Raw genomic sequence first — 17,657 nt, 5'->3', positions numbered from 1 at the left:
TACAAGAGGTTTGGGAACAGCACATACAACGTAGCACTGTTTCTTGTGGTATTTCAACATCTTACGTACTTGGACACCTCACGAGCAGGTGCTCTCTAATCTTTCACATGTGCCGTCAGTGTCTTGCCCCTCCATGAAGCAGGGAAATAGCAGAGCCTGCTCCTTCTGCCCTTTGCTCGACTGCAGTCTTCTTGCAGGGATGGAAATGTGTTAGCTGTTTGCTTTCCCATGCCCCAGCCAGGTCCTGAGCCCTTTCAAGCCACCAGAAATGGGGTGAAAGTAAGTGCACAGGGCTGTTCAAGCTGCAAGTCACTAACACAGACAAGAACACAAGAGGCTCAGGTTTATTGTTTCTGGCTTGCCTGCTACTGGACACGCAGCCCAATAGGTCTTCCAAAATCTGCTTAAAGCCCCCAGTTACTTTTCCCTTTGCCTGCCACCTTGTGTGCCAAGTTTTCACAGAGGAGTTAAAATGCCCCCATGACGTGGGCTCACGTAATAGAAACAATGACAGTTCTCTGTCCCTGTGAACTGGGGACTGCTGCAACAGAGACCACTTCCTTCAGGCAGGGCCTTGCTCTACAGGGTTAGCCATCACTCCACCACACAAGGCTGGGCTCAGGATTCCTTGTTCTAAGGTTTACAAACTCACCATTTCCCCCCAAAAACCACACTATGAGTAGGGAGTGCCTTTTCCACTGGTCCCATATAGGAACACAGAATATTGCGCTGTTTCACACCTAACACTGCATGTCAGTGGCTCACAGTGGTACCAAAGCCTATGGCTGAACACTTGACTTTCTGCCCAAGGGCTGCAGCTGAAGCTCAGTGCTGTCCATGTAGGATCCATGTAAGTGAGGTCAGGAACTCTCAACACATGGGGCAAAGAAAAATAACATCGGCTGCTGGCCAAGGGAAGCAGAACACGAGCACAGCAGGGCTGGGGCCTGAAGCAGTGAGGGGCAGGAGAACAGCATCAACTGTGTTGCCCGCTGCACTGCCCAGGAAGGATCCTGGATGCACCCACCATGGCCAGCACAGAGCAGCACACAGCTTCTGCTCTCCTCACCTCCACTGCACGTACTGCTCTTCTGCTGACTGACATGAGGCTTGGTGTGATCTGAGAGGGCCACCTGTATTGGCACATGCTGCTCTGCAGGGCTCCTGCAGGGATTAAAAGCCTTCAAGGACAACCACCCAGTTTTCAGAGTTTCTCTGCTCTGCCAGATGACTTAAACCCAGGACCTGGAACTGAAACGCTTCCACAGAGAGCATGGCCGAAGGTGGCAGCAAACCAGTTATTTCTGTGATAACCAACAGAGTAAGAGGTTGTTAATTCAACAGTGCTGTTACAAACCCCACAACACTCTAAGGTTTTGTTCTCTGTGCTTCTGTGGCATTAATCCTGTTCACAATTACCTTTCTTCCCAGTAAATGTCCACAAGGGTGTTACTACTTAGAACAGCAGTTTGTATCTCTTACAAAGAGCATTACAACAATTATTCAGTTTGCCATTTGCTTTCAAATGCCTTAGTCTATATCATGAGTTCAGCAAAAATACCAAGATTGGTTTCTGCATCATCTGCAGGACCTGGTTCTTCACTGTGGTCCTCTGGGGAGGTGTGTGCTTCTTGTTGCTGAATGGTCTTCCTCCTTCTCCTGCGAGTGTACACGGCGTGGCTCTTCCCCATCTCCTCAGGTGAGGTGTCTGCACTGGCGGGAGCTTCCAAGGCCAACTCCAAGCATTTGTAGAATCTAGAAGCAAACAACTGTACAGCTGTTATTTTCGCAGGTTTGCTCAGGATCTGCCCTGAGAAACTGATGCTTCTGTGCTATAACCAAAACGTGCTGCGAGAAGAAAATCTTGAACTGCAACACTGGAAGAAAAATCAGAACCATCAGCACACGTCTTGTGGACGCTCTTCGTAACGTGGTGTTAGGAATCAGCCAGTGGATGTGCTCATGTGCCTTTAAGTCCCTGTTAATCTTACAGAAACCATACGCTGGGACCAGGATAAATGTCTGGTGAATGATGGCATTAATGATCAGACAGACTGCTACTATTAGCAGTTCCTTTTAACAACTAGAAAGATCTCAAACCTATACACAATGAAATGCTTGTTTAATTCGGTATTAAGGCCATACAAAAAGAAGCTGCTCTTAGCCCATGTAGGTGTCTCTCCTTTGAGTCCTCATGCTCTTTGGCTCTTCAACTTGTTCTCTTCCATAGCTGGAGACAAATGCAAAGAGCCAAAGCACCTGTAACCTTCCACCACCTTCCTGAATCACCAATTTGGAAACTATACAGAGGGTTTGGTGGATTAAAGTGTGTGTTGCAATCTGAGTGCTTCTGAACCAGTTACTGTTAACAGAGCCGTTATCATTAGACAAAGTAACTGCTACTGGTCAGTAACAAACAGTCTGCAAACACCTGTGGTTCATGCATTTTTGCTGAAGTGGTTTAGTCGGAGCTCAGAAAGTCTACAGACATTGTATTTGAGACTTTGGGAAACTGTCTGGTTTGGTGGTTGGTTTTGCCTTTTCACACCTGACAGACAGGACCAGCGTAATCTCACAAACCTGTCAATCCTCCGGGTGTTTTCTTCCATCTTCCGATTAGCAACGTCTATCAGAAATTCCATGTATTCCTCAGAAACCATCAATTTCCCCTTGTGGCTCAAGGGAACTTCCAAGCAGTGAGTGCTCCGGACGGCCTAAATACACAGAGAAGCAGTTATGTAGAGTAAAGGGTTTTATTTTATGAAGGTCATTTAAATAATATGGGGAGTTCGTTACAGGAAAGAGCCCACTTATTCACAGGATTGGTTAGTTTGCTGTCAGCCAAAGCAGAAAGGTATTTCTTTGCTATAGCACACCCTGTGACAGCTGTCTGCCACTGCCCAGTTCACATCTTGCCTTGTATAAATCCAGGTTAACAGTAATGATATGATTTGGTTACTTTTCTCACAGGGAAGTAGAAAAGTCCTTACCATCATGATTTTTCCTCCTCTGCCAACTGTAATACCAGAGTTCCTGAACCCCGAATTGACAGCCACTGAATGCTGCAGAACAAATAAATGCTTTAAACAGGTCTTGCACACTTTCACACCAAGAACTAATTACGATGGGTTGCAATGCAACTTGCTATCTCAGCATTGCAAAAACCCTTATTCAATGCCATCTCCGCGTGAGTGCAATAACAGTTACACTGACATGTTTTTAAGATCAAACCCACACAAATCGTGGCTGGTCCTCCAAGAACCACAATCACTCCTCAGTGTCTAATCTTAATCCATCACTGCAGATGGCACATGAATGTCTCTTGGGAGCTCCACTATTTCAGCACATGAAGAGCTGGGAACCACACAGACATTGGTGCAACGCTTTTATAGCTAGAAGTGCAGCAGCACTGTAAAAGAAGCTAATCAGCTCCTTTCCACGTTAATGAAGGAACAAACCTACCAAGCATCACTCTCCAGAGTCATTCTGGGGGAGCAGAAGGAAAAGGTACTGCTCAATTAGTTGAAACACTGGAGCCAAAATGCACGTAGAAGCCCATCACTTTCAGCCAGCCAAAGTGACCCAGGCTCACTGGGGAAAATTTTGGAGTAATTATGTTTTCTAAAAGTCCAGCAAAATCTCTGCTAAGTCTAAAGCTGTTTTCTTCATCAGCTTGCTTTTTCTACCCTAGTTATGAAACATACAGCACATCTGGGACTGCTCTTGAGTGCTGAAGCTCATTCAGGAGCAAATACTGTTACGTTAACAGCCAGGAACAGCACAGAACAACAGTGCAAGGTTGTTATTGATGTAGTTTTACCAGAAGCTGAGCATCTTGCAGCTCTTGACACAGCACGTGAAGAACAAATGGTTCAAACTTGAGCACAGCGTCACCAGTGGCTTTCTCTAGGGCTGTCATCTGGAAAAGACACCAAAACGTTTGTATTAACACTGCAAGCGTGTGCTGTTACTACAGAGCAAAGAAGAAAATAACAGCTAGTCAGTGTGTGAAACAAGCACTGAAAATGCAGCAAACGAGTCCAAGAGACCAGGTTTGTTCAGCTGCTTTTGATTTCTCACTGCCTGTAATACATAGAAATGTCATGGATTTCCAGGATGCTCTTTGCTAAACTGATCAGGTTTGATAGATTTATCACAAGATATACTCTAAAAACTTGGAAAAGTGTGTTCCCCTGTTTACTTCTTTGTACATTCAAACAAATGGATTTAGTCCAGCATGGGAAGAGCAGAGCCTTACTGCAACCAGGGGAAACCTGAGCAGGGGTTACTGTGGGCTTTTACAGATTACTTTTTTAAACTGTTCTTTAAACTCAGAGACATAGAGTTTCTGGTACATTCCTCGGCTTCAGAAAGCTTCCTGGGGGTCAGCAGATTGAACTCATGGCCTAACATACTTGATCACATTTTATTCCTAGTTTAAATAGCAATGCACAGCCTGCTCTGTAAGAGTTACAAGGATAAAAAATGAATGAGAGGTTGAAATTAGAGACAAAAACTCACCAGACAAGGAAACAAATAAAGGAAGTAACTTCACAATCGTAACATTGAAGAGATCCCTTTCAGAGCCCTCAGCTTCTGGGAACACTGAGCTGCTAGTGGCAATTCTGCCTAGGTTTGAGAGTGTGCAGGCAGCTGGGAGACATCCCACACTGGTTACTATCACAATTTCTCTACAGTTCTATGCCATCTTTATGCAGATAAATCTCAAGGCTGATATTCCTTACTTGCCCTCAGAAAGGTCACTTTAAGGGAGTTATATTACTTATTTCATTGCATGATTCTTTAATCATAAGCACTATTCCACCCCCCCCCCCCCATCCCTTCTTGATTGCCTTCACTTGCTTAATTCACAGCACTGAAACATTTGTTAAGTTAATCTGAGGAATTCCAGCTTCTCATTTCAGTTTTCTCATACTTTGCTGTTTTGAATAGCCTCTCTCATCTCTCTTGTAAAATGAAAACACGCAATCAAATCCTCAAGAAATATAATCAAATTCGTATGCTTTTTAAAGACAAGATGGCATAAAACTGCTAACACTCTCTCCTTTAAACATGGAAAAGTATTTAAAGGTATTTAGGCAGCATCTCCTCCATAGATGTTCTCACTTTAAGTGGAAAGCAGGTCTCTGAATGGCCAAGTTTGTCCTTTCTGTGCCAGGTTTAAGAACCGCCGCAGTGACCGCAGCTGTTCTGGAGCCGGTGGGAACCAGGAACAGCTCACATCCCGCGGCGAGCGCCGTGGAGGGCTACCTGAGCCGGCCCCCGCAGCGCCTGGCAGCCAGCTGTGTTGACTCAGCTCCACGGAGGAGCGCGGTCAGACGCTCGCTCACGCAGGGCCGGGCTCGCAGGGGCCGTGCGGTGCCTCCCCACGGCACACGGCAGCAGGACACGGGCACACGCAGCGGTGACGGGGGCACCGCCATCCCGGCCCGCGTGTTCCGCGGCCCCTTCTTCCCCATGTCCAAGAACTCAGTTCCAGCCCCTGAGCAACAGTGCCCTGCCTCAGTACCACCGCCAGCCGCTGCGGCTGCAGCCCGCTCACAGGCTTGTCCCCGAGACACACGTTGTACCAGAGGGCACGCTGTGAGCTGTGAGCAGCGTGTGATGGGGTGAGGGGGGTTCTGCAGGGTTTCTGTCTCTGGAGCAATTCATCAGATACTCCAGGGGCAGCTTTTCAGCGAGAACACAGCTAAATCACACTGACCGAGACCTCTGTGCGCGGCACTGCCCTGAGCTGCTGCTGTACAGCACTTGCTTCCTCAAAAGGCTCATGAGTATTTTCGTAAAGGTTTTTTATTACCTCGTTGTGTCTAAACCATTAGTTTCCTGCAAACAAAATTTAACAGGGAACCACTGAAAGCAATTACCTCACAGAGCTACTTTGTCAAGTGTGAGGCTTTTTCCAAGCAGTGAGAGGATAAAAGGATAAAAAAAATTCCCAAGCAAATATCCCATGTTCATATTGTTAAGGTTAATATGGGGAGTGAGGTCAAATGAGCTGACAGCCAAAAAGCACAATGCACAGCACACAGCATCCTGACTTCCCTTCTCACTTCCTAAACACTGCACTAGCAAAGATTTACTAGACATGAAAAGTAAGTGATGTATTTACTTTTGAAGTGTAGCTTCAAAATTAATCAAAGACATTTTTCTTACACTTGCAATGCATGCATTAAAAACAAAAATGTGAGGTGTCCCTGCCCATAGCAGGGGGGTTGGAACTGGATGATCTTAAGGTCCTTTCCAACCCTGACTATTCTATGATTCTATGAAAAATCCTCCACCTGCTAAGGGGCACAGGAAAACCCGGAGTGTTTTTTCTCGTAAGAGTCAGCAGTAACTGTGTCCTCCCCAGCCTGAGCTCTGCTGAGGGCTATTTCACCAAACTCTGCTCGGCTACAAGAAACACTGATGAAGGCAAATACACAGAGCAGATTTCTCTGTGCACGTGTGAGAATGCATGCATATGGCAAGGTGAGCTCTGCATTGAGAGAGAATTCTGACCTTGTAACTGCTGCTTTTTGGGACAAAGCTCAGAGATGTTTGCAGAGGCAGGATCATTCTGAAAGCACACTAAAAAGCCCCACTATATATATATATATATATATATATATATGTAAATATACATTTATTTTTTGGAAGGGGGGCGGAATTTAAAGATACTAAATTAAAAATGCAGCGTAAGAGTCACTGTTACTGTAGTTTCAGGTGTCTGTAACTTAAAGGCCATCAACACAGCAGGCCGAGCTGCAGGCAGGCTTAAATTCAAGTCAGTTTCGATGGCTTGAAGGACTTAGTTATTCCATACACAAGGAACATGCTCCCCGGCATGCTCACCTTTGCACATCTACCTTTAATGGAAACAAAGGAACTTGGTTCTTCTGGAACTGCTGAGCAGAACAGCAAAGCAAGTGTCCCTCGCTTACGGACAGTTAAAGAGGACAACACTAAATATCTGTTAATCACAACAGACCCATTCTGAAAGAGGTATTGCAATTCCTGGAGGTTCAAACTGCTGGAGAATGGGATAAAGGGCACACTATCCTGCCTCTGTCCTGCAGGAATGTTGCTGCTTGAGTAAGGTTCATCCCAGATGCTGCCTGACACAGAACTCTTGCCAGGAAAACACCCAGCTCCATACAGTGACTGCTATTTACCTGGGTATAGTTATATTTATATATAATTATATAAATATATAAATATAATAAAAATAATAATAAATATAATAAATATATTTATATATAAATATATATTTACAGGGAATAAATACATTTAGCCCAGCGTGGTCTGCACTGTCAGCACTGCCCAAAGCCCAAGCAAGCATGCTACAAAATTTAAGCTTGTTTTACTTTAGGATAGGAAGGCTTTTAAATCAAACCCAGTCTGCTGTCGATACCTTGCTGGCAATCCAGCAAGGAGGGAAAACAAAGAGCGGATAAAAAGATCAGAAGTGAAAAGTACAGTGTTATACTGACAGTGATCCTCCAGGGAAGGAAGAACGCGCTTAGAAAAGAGTTACTGATGCTTACTCTGAATAAGGGCTTGGAAAAATAAGACTCACTGGATTAGAACTGGTTTTGGAAAGGCAGTCTCCTGCTACAGGCGCCCCAGTAACCCCCGATTTCTTGTTGAGCGAGTGATGGGGAGATCATGTGGCTCCAGACAGTAAGAAAGTATCAAAGTTTCCTATTAGCTGCATTTATAACTATGCCAAGAATTTGGTGTTGCGTTTAAAAGCATTCTGTTCAAAGCAGGTTTTGAGTAGAACACCTGGAGAAAAGCTTATTTTGAGGTGACAGTGCAAATTCACCGTAGAACAGCAGTAACTGTCTATTTCACATGACTTGGATTGTTTCCCCACGGTTTTCCCCGGCACCGCGAGCATCACTGAATAAACACAAACGCGTCCTCTCACCACATCGTCCTTCGCGCACGTCTCGTGTGTCACCAGCAGCCACGCGCAGTTTGTCTTCTGGATCCCGCAGCTCTGCGCGTCCTGGGGACGGAGAGAAGCGACTGAGCTGGCCCGCGGGGAGCTGCGCCCGGCTCCTGTGCAGCGCAGCCCGGCCCCTTCAGAGCAACACCACCGGCGCCACACGTCCGGCTGTCAGCGTGCCCGGGGCTGCAGACCCGCCCGGGTGGGCGCCCCTCCGCGGGACCCCCGGGCTCACCGCGGCGCCGCCCTGCGCCAGGACCAGGCGGCCCGAGCAGGAGCTGGTGGTGCAGAACCGCGACCGCCCGTTGAGCAGCTGCACCACGGCGGCGGCGCGCTCGTCCAGGCCGCCCTTCCGGCTGGCGTCCGCCCGCGCCAGGCGCTGCGCCTTCCGCTGCACGAACGCCGCCATCGGCAGGGACGGGACCGGGACCGCGACCGTGACCGTGACCGTGACCGTGACCGGGATCGGGATCGGGATCGGGATCGGGATCGGGACCGGGATCGGGACCGGGATCGGGACCGGGACCGGGACCGAAGACCCGAACAGCCCCGCCCCGCGAGGCCGACGGCAGCCTGCGGGGTCCAACCCGCAGCACGCGGCGGGGAGGGCGGGCGCGGCCTGCAGCTGATTGGGAGGGTTAGGGGGCGGGGTCTGGCGGCGGCGGGGCGAGGCCTTGATACGCTGGCGTATCAGAAGCGTGTCCTGGTGATGACGAAGTACCCGGGGCGGGGCTTGGCGGCGGCGGGGGGCAGATCCCGCGCTGACGCCGCTCCGTGCCCGCCCGCTCCCCGCCGAGCAGCCGGTGAGCTCCGGGAGCCGGGTGGGGCCTCTCGTACCCGGTGCTTCCCGGCTTGAGGAGAACCAGGTTCCGCTTCCGGACCGCGCCGGGCCAGGGCTGCCGGCGGTTGCTCGGAGGCGGGGAGGCCCCGGGCAGCTCCGGGCCGCCGCGGCAGCGCTCTCTTGTACCGCCCCTGCTGCCGGGCTCTCGCAGGCGCCCGTCTCTGTTCGCTGCGCTTCAGCCCAGGTGCCCGCTGCCCTCCCTGTCCTAGGGCGCCTCCCGCCCCCTCGCTGCCCGCCCGGTTCCTGCCGGGGGCCCGCCTGGTGCTGCGCGTCCCGGGGAAAGGCGGCTGCGGCTCTCGAGAAGCTCCAGCGCCGCTCAGCCCCGGCCCCTGGCCCTGCTGCTCGCCCGCTCCTTCCTGCCGGGCTCTGCCGGTCGCGGCAGCCGGGGCCGCTGTACCCTCCGCCCCGCTCCCGCCCTTCCCAACTCCGGGGTGGGAGGGCTCCTCTCCTCCCGGTCCTGGATCGCCCGTGCCGGGATGTGCCGCCGAGGCACTCGGGAGCCTCCGGGACGCTTGTGCTGCCGCTGCCCCTCCGACAGGCGCCGGCTTGCTCCCGGGGCTGTGGCCTTACTCATCAGTCATCGTGCAGGGTCACTTAGCAAGGCCTACAGGTCCAGTTGTTGGCCCAGCAGAACGGGAGCCTTTTCCTTTGGTTTGTTGCTATGTGCAGAAGTGACCTAAGCTTCAGGAGGTACCTCACGGTGCAGGTTCTTGTCATGTCCCCAGGGCAGTGTTAGTGTATATCCTTGTGACTGATACCCTCCCTAGCTTGAACGGGTAACCACAAATTGGAAGCCTCGCAGAAGACTCTAACAGTCAGGAGAAAGCCAACAGTGATTAAGTCAGGTGCTTTTGAAAACTGTAATCATCGCTGGGGTAAAGCCTCCCTCTGGCTACAGACAGGAGTTCTCTAGCTGGAGTTGGCCAAAAGTGATCTCTTGGTGTCTTTGAGGTTCCTGTGTGCCTTGTGATCCCCTGCTGTGTAGCCTGTAGGATTGGATCCCTGGAGAAATTGTGTGTAACTTCTCCTGTAGCAGGAGTAACCTGCTCGTGGTGTTTTGTGAGAATACTTCATGTTTGCAATTGGAAAACACAGCTTCACGTGTTGGTACATGGCATCGCTGCACTGGGGCAGGCGAGGCTGTGAGCTGCACTGTGGCAAAATTCAGCTGGAGTTAAGGACTGCGATCTCAGCTATCTGCTTTTTGTTTTAATCGCCTGTGGTACCTTCTGTTTCTGACAGCTGATGAGGCGTGCTTTGTGTTGCCCTTTCATCACATGTCAGTTTAATAGGAAGCAGGAACAGTGACTGGCGCATCCCTGAGCTGCTGACCCTGTCATCCAGTGTGCCAGCATGGAACAGTAAAGTGTCACAGTTTTTCCCCAAAGCACTGTGCATCTCTGCCCATGTAATAGCAGTGCAGTGGTCACTCACAGGAGCTGCTGTAGAAAGCCTTCTGTGGATAAATTATTTGCATGTGATTTTCTTCACATCCACAAAATCCTGCAAATGGTAGAGGTCGTTTTCTGCCTTTTGCAACTTTTGAGGGAAAAAAGCCAACCAAGCAAACACTACCCTACCTACCCCCATTGAGAACAGCAGTGAGGGTTTGTTTGGCCAGGTGCTTAGCAGGTGGGGGTTGGATTTCTTTGTTTTGAAGATGCAGAATGAATTATGAAAGCAATACAATGTTACTGTGTCTTTTGTTTTTTTTCCCCAGGTACTCGGATCAGTATGGCAGCCACAAGAAATGTGATGAGAGCTGTCAGAGTTCTTGAGTTTGGTGGCCCTGAGGTGCTTAAGCTCCAGTCAGATGTTCTAATTCCTGATCCAAAAGAAAATCAGGTAATAAGAGTTCTGTGAAGTGAAGCAGTGATACAGGATGATAATGGGTACACTAAGAAGTGAATGAACTGCACACAACTTTTCATCTTGAATATGTATGGTTTGATCAGTGTATTTGTGCTACCTGAGACATCACGTTTAACAAATGTGGGGGTTTGCTGCTATAGGGGCTATGTATTCCACTTAAAGGACTTCCTGAAAATAGCTTCAGTTCAGCACTGGATTTTTGCTGACTTTGTTCAGGAATTCAATTAAAATGCCATGATACTGTGCTGTGAATTGACATCCTGAATCCTTTCAATGATTGCTCAAGAAGCACCTTTTCTTTCAGGTGTTAATTAAAGTCCATGCCTGTGGGGTAAATCCTGTTGAGACATATATTCGTTCTGGAAATTATGCCAGAAAGCCAGCTCTGCCCTACACTCCTGGCTCAGATGTGGCTGGGGTGGTGGAAGGTGTTGGGGAGCATGTGACTGCGTTCAAGGTATTTACCCATCGAGGTCTAACTCCCTGTTGCTTCGTGTATCTTCTTGGTGTGCTTGCTCCAGTTTTATTGTGTATGATCATGCAATCTAATGAAGGGGAAAATCACCTTCATGGGCTGGTAAAAGCAAGCAGCGAGATCACGCTGGCAGCCCAGCCTGCAGGGGGAACCGGAGGGAAGTCTTCAATGCTGTAACCTCCCAGAGTTGAAAGGCCTCAGAAGAGCCTTTGCTCTGCAGTTTGTCTGCTGGCAGCAGTAATGTCAGGTGCACAAAAGTTGTGGTTCAGAACTGTTCTGTGGCATTGCAGAAGTTCACATTTTCATTGCTCTGTAAAATGGAGACTAGTGAGTGGGAAATGGTTAAAACACTTTGGTTCACTTTGTTATCCTGATGGAATCAGCAGTTTTAATCCTGATGATGCCTCTGTTTTCTTGTGAAGTATGCTTGTGCTTGAGGTAATGATTGAATATGGAACTGCAACATTCTGATCAGTGTGTGCCCCAGGCAGATCCCCTGGAAACGCTGATGGCCACACTCACTCTGTGTGTGCTCCCAGTGCTTGAGAGCCAGCTGAGCTTTGTGCACCCCTGTGCAGGTAGTTAATAAACACCAAGTGTGCACAAACCAAACCCATACCCTTCACATGCTGCCTATCACCGAGATCAGCGTCCAAACAGGAGAGAAATCAGAGCTCGGGGAGAATGCTGACGTGAGAACAGCAGCAACACTGAGTTTCCTCAGAGTATATTAAGAGTGTGTCTCTCTTTCCGTGTTTAAACAAAAGCAATTGAGAAATGACTTATGTTTGTAAAAGCTTTCAAGGTTTTGCGTTTGGCACCTGTGGGCGGAATTTTTTAATGTTCAACTTCATTAAAGTTAATATTAATGAGACAGTAGGTTTTCGTGTTACACTGTAGAGGGGGTTATAATTATGATGCTTAAATGTAAGTACATGAAATGATACGGTTTGTGTTGCATGGATTGTAGGTATCCACACTTTTAAAAATCTTCTCTGTGACAAATGTAACTGGTTATTTTTAATAGGGGAGCTGTTAGAAATAGCCCAGACTTCTGTGATGTGGTTCTTAATGTGTATTAAGGAAAAAATAAGAAATGATTGATTTCTATATTTTCTGCCCTTGTTTCTAGAAAGGTGACAGGGTTTTTACCATTGCTACGATCTCAGGAGGATATGCAGACTATGCAGTTGCTGCAGCTAATAAAGTCTTTCCTTTGTCCGATAAACTGGACTTCAGGCAAGGGGCAGCGATTGGAATACCCTACTTCACTGCTTACCGTGCTCTTTTCCAAAAGTAAGGTGTCAGATCTACTTTTGTGCATTTTACTTTGGAGTGCTTAAAATACTGAAATTCGTACTTTCATTGTCCTGTGAAATGGGGGAGATGAATGAGTGGAAGATGTTTAAAATGCCAGTTCCATTTGTTATCCTGATGGAACAGTCAGGTAACTGTTACCTAGAAGCTGTATTTTCCTGTTAAGTATTTCTTCTTGAGAGAACAGACCTGGAAAGGCTTCTCTGACAAGTATCATGTAACAAAGTGTGTAACTTTCAGTGCTCATTGGTTTTTTAGCTAGGGAAGATAATTCTAATTCTAAGGGAAGATAATTCTAAGGAACAATTCTAATTTTTTAATTGAACAGTGTGCTGTAGGGCAGAGCCACATCTATCCTTCAGCAGGGAGTCTGCACAGCCTGAGCTGTTGCCTTAGACTAGTATAAGGAGTAAAAGCCCTTGGTGCCTGCTCAGTGAGAGCTTAGGACTGGAAACCTGGTTTGGTTTGACAGAACAGATGATTGGAACTAGTGGGGTTTGGTTTAAGATCTGTAACAGGTGAAGGTCTTGCACTGATGTTCAGCACCAGCCTGTTCCCTGCATGTTGACTTTATTACTTACATTCATAAATGATGCAGCTTATTTTGCCTCCTCATTTTCCCAAAGAGGCTGATGATACCCGTTTAGCCATAACACATGTTGGAAATAATGCTGTGTGCAAGGTGGGATTTGGTGTCAGTATGTGCAGTCTGATAATGCTGGTCCTGTGCTGCAGTCACAACGCCAATATTTTCTCTTTTCCATGCAGAGGCTGTGCCAAAGCAGGGGAAAGTGTGCTCGTGCATGGTGCAAGTGGGGGAGTAAGTATTTTGAGAAGGCAAGTTATAAGAACTGCTGCTTTCTGTCCTGAATCTGCTTTTGCCTGTGGTAGCGTGTATGGTCACATTTATATCAAGAAATGGATTAGCAAAATCAGGATTTTCTCTCAGATACACTAGCTACATCTTTCTTTGAGCAAGCCCTGTTATTCTGAAGAAGCATGAAAGTGCAGGAGTAGTTGTGTAAGGTCCCTGGCACAGAGGACACACGGGAAGCACATTGCTGCAGTCAGAAGTTGGTCTGGGAGCTTCGTAACAAGTTGTGCTCAGGTGAAATGAAGAGTAGGAAGCTGTGATTTTAACATCTGTGCAAGTTTCAGGTTTCCAGTGCAATGTGTAATGCTGGTATCGTAGCAGGTGATTTGTATCAAGTGTATGTGGCCCAGCTGTAACAGACAGACAACATTCCACACGGATTTATAGCAAATGCTGATAGCTACTAAAAAAACCTCAGGGCTTTGCTATGCCTCTGTAAACAGACATGTTTTTTAAAGACTGGCTATTTTTACTATCCAAATCACTTACTATGGCAAAAAACTTGTTACTAGGCCAACTTCTTAAATGGAAGTTCCAAGTGCTGGCAGAATCTATAAAACTTCATATGCTAAGAAAAAAAGACAGATTTTTTTGAAATGATTCTCTTTTGCCCTGCCTCAGGTGGGAATAGCAGCATGTCAGATTGCCAGAGCTTGCGGTTTAAAGGTTTTGGGGACAGCAGGAACCGAGGAAGGCATGAGCATGGTCCTGCGGAATGGTGCTCACCAGGTGTTTAATCACAGAGAAGCCAACTACATCGATAAAATTAAGGTAAGCCTGTACCAGGGCTAGGTGGTGCTGTGTGTGTGCTTCTTACTAACAAAATGTGAATAGTTGCTGGCAGAAGTTTTTCAAAGTAGATCTATATGGGATCTACATACACACACAGTAGTGTGCTGCCTCCTTCATGCCTGCACAACTTTTCCAGGCTGGAAGAGCTGAGCTTTCTTCCCAGGCAGTGGCATTCAGAAACTTGCATTCCATCACATTCCAGTGGGGTAGCATGTCATAATTCCGCATACCAGAGTATGCTGAAATTAAATTTAGCTGTCAGCTTTAGTGCAAAGGCTGTCCTCACAATTCAAACACTGACCCACAAAGTGTGTGTTATCTGTAGCATACGAGATAAACAGTGGCACTCAACACTAATTGGAGGGATTTAAATAACATCTGATGTCCTGCAGGAGTACACAGGGATGGGAGGAGTTGATATAATAATAGAAATGCTCTCCAACATCAATCTTGCCACTGACCTGCAACTGCTGAACTACGGAGGAAGAGTGATGGTGAGTGGGTTTAGTCCCTGACTTCAGTTTGTGCATCACAATTCAGCAGTTACAGCTTGAACCATCTTTTAACTCATTTGTAACAGGTTGTGGGCTGTAGAGGTCCCGTTGAGATAAATCCAAGAGACACTATGAGTAAGGAATCCAGCATAACTGGAGTTAGTCTTTTCCTTGCAACAGAGGTAAGAAACACTTTTGTTTCACAGCATGTTTCGTTGGCTTATTCCAACTCCTGCTTCCGGTTAAATCATGTGTAGGGATGAAAGCAGAGTCACTGTAACTGGTTTGTTCATTCCTTTACATCTAGAGTTAATCTCAGAACATCACAAAATACTTTTGGGTTATGAAATATGGTTTAACACTTGCATAAATACTCAGTACTTTCCTGAAAAATAAAGACCTTGTGGTAAGCACTGTTCTGTTTCACACAGGAGGAGAAGCATGAGTGTGCAACAGCACTCCTTGATGGCATAGAAGCTGGCTGGTTGAAGCCTGTTGTAGGCTCTGAATATCCACTGGAGAAAGTGGCGAAGGCACATGAAGACATTATTCACGGTAGTGGTGCTCGGGGGAAGATGGTGCTCCTTCCATAGAGTCTTTTTCCAGTTACGCTGTAGCTGTTCCAGCAGCACCTTTGGTTACCTGATTCTCTCATGGTATATTACAAAGCATACTTTTGATGAGGTTTGCCAGTAACAGCAAATTCTACCTTCCATTAATGACATTAATGATCAGTCTATTTTCTTATTGTAATAAGCAGAGTTTCCCATACTTTAAAGTAATTTTTGTAGATTTTTTTTTTTTTTGGCTGATGTGGAAATAATGGACCTCCTCCACTGGTGTGGCCTTGTGGGGCAGGAGAGCCTCACATCTAAGGCAGGATTTGATATCCTGCTCTCTGTGGGTCAAGCAGATAAAAGAATGTCCATAATTAACTCTATGTATATAGCTGTGACTCTGGAAATTTCTTAGCCACAAAATTTGCTCATCTTACTCATTTTTTTGTCACATAATTTACATGGAATAAAAGCTTTTACTGCCAAAATGGTTCACTTTCCAGTTCAAAAGATGGGAAAAGAACCTCTCAATACGAACTCTTTGGGAGCAGAGGCAGTTGTTGCTGCACCTGACTTCATATCTGAGGTCAAAGCGTCCCGGGTAACCCAAAGGGATGGTGACTTTGGAGCTGCATGCTAATAGCTGCTACTCCGCAGTAGCTGTCCAGCCCTGATTTGACCTTTGCCAGATTTAAAGCGCCCTGAATCCCTGGCTACAGTGCAGAGACAGAGGCTGCACGGGGTGCTCAGAAGTCATGTTGCTTCAGAACTGAATGTATTTACATGGTTGACTTGTTCTAAATACAAATTGATTGAGGAAGGGCATTTTCTTTGCTATATTGACGGTTCTTACCTAAGATCTCATCTCGGTCTCTTCTCTGGTGGGTTTAAGCCATTCCTCCTTGTCCAAAGGAGGCTGCCTGTAGGAGGCTGGAGGGTTTCTTGCAACCCCTTTAGGCACTGGAGCTGCTCTCAGGTCTCCCCTTAAGGAGCCTTCTCCAGGCTGACCCAGCCCAGCTCTCTCAGCCTGGCTCCAGAGCAGAGGTGGCTGTTGAGTACATCAGCTTTCTCCATGTTGGTTGTCACCAGCTCTCCTGTCTTATTTACGGATGGTGGTGCATTGTCTTTAATCTTCCCTCTCTGGCCAACATATCTGTAAAGGCTCTTGCTGTTCTTTGCATCCCTCTCCAAATTCAGCTCCAGTTGTTCCTTAGCTTTTCTAATCCATCCCTACACATCTGGGCAGCATCTCCACATTCTTCCCTGGAGCTGTTCTTTGTCCAGTTTCGTGTTATTTTCTGATTTGAGATAATGTGAGATAATAAACATTTTTTTTTTTTTCAGTTAATAACTGAGTGTAGATATTGACCTCTTCCTACATTTTAAAATGAATTCTAATGCTCGTGCTCACCCTTGGGTTAGCAGTTGACGGTAGCAAAGGCTAGTGTCAGACCTGTTTCTGGCTTCTGCCCTTCTGTTACACACAGATCAGTGTTTTGGTTTTATTAAAGGCACTACCAAGGTCTCATAAGGTTTCATCACTGCTTCAAGTTGGGAACTGAGGCTGAGGCCCAAGACAGGTGGTGTCCTGGAGGCAAATATTGTTGTGCAAATTATAGTGTGCTGGGGAGGAAATGAGCGTGGATTTCAAGAGTATGAAATTGTGAGCAATAACCCGGGCACATATCACAGGAGAGGAAAGGAGGCCTTTTCAGTGGGGCTTGTGAAATGGATTCAGTTCATACTTCGGATGAAAGAGCAAGGTGTTGGTGTTGAGCAGGGAAGGGATTATTTTTCTAATGCAAGGTTGAGTAACGTACGGTCCCTGTGGCAGTGCATCTCCTGTGTTTGAAATGAGCTTCTTGGGAGGCCACACAGAGTTCTAGATTCAGGTTTGCAACATCGGGCTCTTTCAGAGGTGGGAAGTTCTCTCTTGATGCCATGTTCATTTAGCTGGGACTGCTGCTCAGGCGGTAACTGAGACTTACAGGTAAACATTTCTTTTAATATACCATAGAGACACATCTTACATAGATATATATCTAGAGAGAGATACTTTTCCTGATGAGAGATAGATATATATATATATATATATATATATATACACACACATACTTTTTTTTTTCCATTGCTATTAATCCTCTACAATCTAAGTGTTTGTATTTCTGCTGGGGTGGGTGGTATTGAGATACTCAGCCTTTATTCTAATTACTGAGCACAGGACTATGTGGGACAGCCTGTGTGATGCCCCAGTGGGGGGCAGCTGGTGTCCCCGTAGCTGCCCTTTCCATAGGAGCAGGGAGCTGCGTTTCTGTGGAAGGCTGAGGAATGGCTCACCCGGAGTAGGGGTGTGGGTCGGGACCGCCTTGGCTGGTGGTTCAGGTGAAGGTGTGATTGTTCCCGTTCGCTCAGGCAGAGCGCGGGCTGAGGCTGGGGTGGTGTGTGAAATCTGCCATTCCACTTGGGAACGCTGCGAGT

General features: G+C 47.1%; 2 protein-coding genes across 4 annotated transcripts; one reads left to right on the top strand and one right to left on the bottom strand.

Moving 5' to 3' along the window:
* Window positions 1–320: 320 nt before the first annotated feature.
* On the bottom strand, window positions 321–8,407 carry TYW3 (tRNA-yW synthesizing protein 3 homolog). 2 transcript variants are annotated; one of them, XM_061469786.1, is made up of 6 exons: window positions 8,193–8,407; window positions 7,937–8,017; window positions 3,821–3,919; window positions 2,991–3,062; window positions 2,581–2,714; window positions 321–1,769 (listed from the first exon to the last, which is right to left on the bottom strand). In XM_061469786.1, the coding sequence occupies exons 1-6, from the start codon at window positions 8,364–8,366 to the stop codon at window positions 1,541–1,543; spliced, it is 789 nt and encodes a 262-aa protein (XP_061325770.1). In that variant the 5' UTR covers window positions 8,367–8,407; the 3' UTR covers window positions 321–1,540. The 2 variants fall into 2 exon arrangements, with proteins under 2 accessions (XP_061325770.1, XP_061325771.1); XM_061469787.1 differs by having other exon boundaries at window positions 321–1,755; window positions 8,193–8,406.
* Window positions 8,408–10,057: 1,650 nt separating this feature from the next.
* Window positions 10,058–15,999, top strand: CRYZ (crystallin zeta). 2 transcript variants are annotated; one of them, XM_061469785.1, is made up of 9 exons: window positions 10,058–10,077; window positions 10,519–10,643; window positions 10,975–11,127; window positions 12,278–12,441; window positions 13,231–13,282; window positions 13,958–14,107; window positions 14,521–14,622; window positions 14,709–14,804; window positions 15,054–15,999. In XM_061469785.1, the coding sequence occupies exons 2-9, from the start codon at window positions 10,533–10,535 to the stop codon at window positions 15,213–15,215; spliced, it is 990 nt and encodes a 329-aa protein (XP_061325769.1). In that variant the 5' UTR covers window positions 10,058–10,077; window positions 10,519–10,532; the 3' UTR covers window positions 15,216–15,999. The 2 variants fall into 2 exon arrangements, with proteins under 2 accessions (XP_061325769.1, XP_061325768.1); XM_061469784.1 differs by lacking the exon at window positions 10,058–10,077 and having other exon boundaries at window positions 10,452–10,643.
* The last annotated feature ends 1,658 nt before the right edge of the window (window positions 16,000–17,657 follow it).

This window comes from Pezoporus flaviventris, unplaced genomic scaffold, assembly GCF_033815535.1.
Source record: "Pezoporus flaviventris isolate CSIRO_AGI_PZ_B2104156 unplaced genomic scaffold, CSIRO_AGI_Pfla_v1 ptg000059l, whole genome shotgun sequence".
Taxonomy (NCBI): Eukaryota; Metazoa; Chordata; class Aves; order Psittaciformes; family Psittacidae; genus Pezoporus; species Pezoporus flaviventris.
This window is presented reverse-complemented; position numbering and strand designations above follow the sequence as displayed.

Bases quoted from the DNA above. Each gene is read 5' to 3' on its own strand.
- TYW3 (XM_061469786.1), bottom strand. From the start codon at position 8,366: ATGGCGGCGTTCGTGCAGCGGAAGGCGCAGCGCCTGGCGCGGGCGGAC. The intron at 3,920-7,936 runs GTGAGAGGACGC...TGTCTTTTCCAG, and splicing joins CGTGCGCGAAGGACGATGTG to ATGACAGCCCTAGAGAAAGC. The intron at 2,715-2,990 runs GTAAGGACTTTT...CTGTGTATTTAG, and splicing joins GAGGAGGAAAAATCATGATG to GCCGTCCGGAGCACTCACTG.
- CRYZ (XM_061469784.1), top strand. From the start codon at position 10,473: ATGAAAGCAATACAATGTTACTGTGTCTTTTGTTTTTTTTCCCCAGGT. The intron at 11,128-12,277 runs GTATTTACCCAT...CCTTGTTTCTAG, and splicing joins AGCATGTGACTGCGTTCAAG to AAAGGTGACAGGGTTTTTAC. The intron at 14,108-14,520 runs GTAAGCCTGTAC...GATGTCCTGCAG, and splicing joins ACTACATCGATAAAATTAAG to GAGTACACAGGGATGGGAGG.